The following is a 3,623-nucleotide window of genomic DNA, read 5'->3' on the forward strand; positions in this document are numbered from 1 at the left end:
AGCAATTACATTGTTAGAAGATAATTTTCAGTAAAAGAGGCAAAAGTCCGGGTGTCCTACAGATATAAAAATGAACACGAGTTAAATAAAGATTTTCTCGGGACTCCTGGGTGGCTCAGCGGTTGAGTGTCTGCCTTTGGCACAGGGCTGTGATCCCAGAGTCTCCCGGGTGGCTTCCTGCATGGAGCCTGCTTCTCCCTGTGCGGATGTCTCCGCCTCTCTCTGTGTGTGTCTCTCTCATGGATAAATAAATACAATCTTAAAAGAAAAAAAAAAAGAAAGATTTTCTTGCACTGGATGGATGTTACTGGATGGGTTTAAAGTGGAAGGGAAAGTGCGCAAATACCTGTAGAGGAGAGGAATTAAACTGCAGATATGGACAAAACCGGATTTCCACAGCAGGAAGGAGAGATAATATACAGTACCAAAGAAGATATAATTTACATATGTAGTCCTTAATTATCTGGGGATTACAAAGACAGGCAAAGTAGCTGAGAGACCAATGAACCTGTCCTTTGCAAAGGGATTCCTTCAAACGAAAGCTTCAAAGAATGCTTTCCATGGAAGTACATTTTTATCTATAGCACAGTTTTATCCGTATTTCCCACTACTTTATTTTTGTGATAAAAATATTTATTTATAATATTTATTTAAATAATGTAATATAATATAATAATATAATAATAAATAATATTTATTTAAAATAAAGAGTGAAGGTCCACCCGGGGGCCTCAGGGGTAGAGCGTGGGACTTTGGCTCAGGGCCCCATGGGGGGGTGGGGGGGAGGGGGTCCTGACAGCGAGTCCCCCACCGGTCTCCCCCCCGCAGGGAGCCTGCTTGTCCCGCTGCCTACGTCTCTGCCTCTTTCTGGGTGTCTCTCATGAATAAAGAAAGTATTTTAAAAATAAAGAGTGAAAATTGTGGTACCTATGAGGACGATTATCAGATTATTAGTATATTCTTGCACCTATTTCACTTATTTAAAGCTCCGTCTATGGAGCAACTATAATTAGATATAACAGTTGTTTGGTTAAAAGAAAAACAAGTGGTCTTGGAAGTCCAGGAGTTTCAGAAAGTATCAACGTGCTCTCTCCTCAAGTTAAGCAGCCATAAACCCAGCCTGAGTCAATTGCATACTTTGTAATTCTTTATATGTTAAGCAAGTTTCCAACGCCTCATTTTGAATGAAATAATAGCAAAATCAGTATGAATAGGACGTTTCGTTAGCCAGAGTAAAGAAATCACTAAGGAAAATAAGCGTCAGAAAGTCCCAGCTGTTACTTAGAGTAAAAAGAAGCGTCAGCGGACATCTGTGCGGCCAAGGTTTCCGGACTGTCACGGAGGCTTGCGGAGCTGCTGTGGTACTCCTGTTGCAGCAGCGACCTGGCTGTGCTCATGGGTTGTGAGCAGCTTAACTGGTCCTCCATTCGTGTGTGTGCAGCCCTACTACAGCTGTCCGTGTAGGTGAAGGGGTAGAACCTCTCATCTACGTGCACCTGCTTGCATAGCATGGAGGAGGAGGCTGCAGGTAGCAATTTGTGACTTTTCTGTGCCGTGGCCTTCCGACGAGGTCGGTATTTATAGTCCGGGTATTTCTCTCGGTGCATGGCCTGTAGTCTCTGCGCCTCCTCGAAGAATGGCCATTTTTCGGCTTCTGTAAGCATTTTCCACTGGTACCCCAGCTGCTTGCTGATCTCTGAGTTTTGCATTTGGGGATTCTCTAGAGCCATCTTGCGCCTTTGATCGCGAGACCACACCAAGAATGCGTTCATGGGTCGTCTGACGCGATTGCGGCCGCTGTCTCTACCGTTTCCTCCGCTTTCACACCGATAATTCGAGGTTGAATTGTCCGTCCAACGGTCGGAAGACTTTCTCGGAAAGCCGAAGGCATTTTGTTGTACCGCTGCACCGTGATCATCGCAGTTCAATGCCCTGAACATAGCAGAAGCGTAAAATTACAGCGCTTACAGAAAAAAGGGGGGGGGGGGGGACGGGGGGCGATGCGTACGGAGGGAAGTTGGAAAGTGTAAGCGTTCAGAAAATTATCTAGACTCTGGTGCTGTGATTTTTGCTTCTAAAATACTCATTTCTCCGCCCAGCACCTTGCCTCAAACCCGCTCCGCTGACCATCACCCGAAGCCCAACCTACCGATTCTCAAGCAAAACTCCCAAATAAGGTCAACATCTAACCGGGCCGGCCGCACAGAAGTCTCCATGCATCTCTTTAAGAATTGAAACAGACTGTTGTTATTAATCAACATTTTTATCCCTTTAAATCACAGAAATCATGGGCACTAAAGATTGTGAATTGTTTATCATATGTGAAAGTTACACTTCACAAACTCTAAACATAACCTAATTCCATTAGCCAAAAAAACACCACAGGATACTGATATGTTAGTCATCATGGTGTTTCTTCTGCTTAATCTGGGACTGAAGATTCCATGCCAGTTTTCCACTGCCAAATAACTAGTAATTCTATTTTGTTTCTGTGCTGATGATTAACACAATGCTAATATGTATTGACAGGTAATAATTAATGGCCAGTCTGCAGAACAACCAAATTTTGATATACAAACTTTTCTTCTAAAAAAGGAATAAAATCTTTTAAAAAAGGAAACTAAACAAACAACACAAACAAGATGTTACAAATCTAAATTAAATTTCTAAATTAGAGCCAATTAAAAGTCATGGTATACCATGTGCAAGAAGTGAATACCTCCTCAAAATAAATTCTGAAGGCAGACGTGGAAATTATCTTAGAATATGTCTCTGTAATAGTGTGGGGGAAAGTTTCTCTTTGCAAATCTTAAAAGTACATTTGCAGTATCAGAGTAACTACTATACATTGCACAGGACAAAGCCTATTAAAAAACACAAGGTCTCCAAGAGACACAGTCAGGGGGACTATTTGGCTAATGTAGAGCACCTAGGCAGCATTGTATGACCTCAACCGCTGAGCCACCCAGGAGTCCCGAGAAAATCTTTATTTAACTCGTGTTCATTTTTATATCTGTAGGACACCCGGACTTTTGCCTCTTTTACTGAAAATTATCTTCTAACAATGTAATTGCTTCCATTGCTGACTGACTTACACACGCACAAAGGTAGAGGAAAAAAATATTGAGAATATGAACTATTCAGATTATGGGGCAGTGGGATAGGAGGTGGGAGAGCCAAGCCTGGCTAATCTAATGTAGATGTCAATGAAAACTTAAATCAAAGGCATTACCAAGTTTATCATACAGGCTAAGGTAGAAAACAGAGTTTGCAAAGAAAATCATCACTTTTTAAAATAAAGATAAATTGATGGTCAAAGTATATACCGTCTATCAAAACCAACTTTCCAATACACATATTCCAAAGTTTTTCAAATACTAAAGCTCAAACACTAAGATAGTACATTTTATTTTTTATTTTATTTTATTTTTTTTAAATAGTACATTTTAGAGCTCAATGCCATGTTTTTGAAAGAAACGTCCAAGGTTGGGGGGGGGGGGGGAGGGGGGAGGGCGGGGTGGAAGAGTTAACCAGGCAAATTAACTTGTTGTGGGAACAATATTGCTTACTCCGAGCTTTATGCCAATAAGTGAGAAATACATATTGCAATATCTTTTAAACAA

General features: G+C 41.3%; 1 protein-coding gene across 1 annotated transcript; it reads right to left on the reverse strand.

The window, feature by feature from the left end:
- Positions 1–814: 814 nt before the first annotated feature.
- LOC140629725 (sex-determining region Y protein) lies at positions 815–1,940 on the reverse strand. Its single transcript, XM_072819312.1, has one exon. The coding sequence runs from the start codon at positions 1,938–1,940 to the stop codon at positions 1,278–1,280; it is 663 nt and encodes a 220-aa protein (XP_072675413.1). The 3' UTR covers positions 815–1,277.
- Positions 1,941–3,623: the final 1,683 nt, after the last annotated feature.

Source organism: Canis lupus, assembly GCF_048164855.1.
Source record: "Canis lupus baileyi chromosome Y unlocalized genomic scaffold, mCanLup2.hap1 SUPER_Y_unloc_8, whole genome shotgun sequence".
NCBI classification, from domain to species: Eukaryota; Metazoa; Chordata; class Mammalia; order Carnivora; family Canidae; genus Canis; species Canis lupus.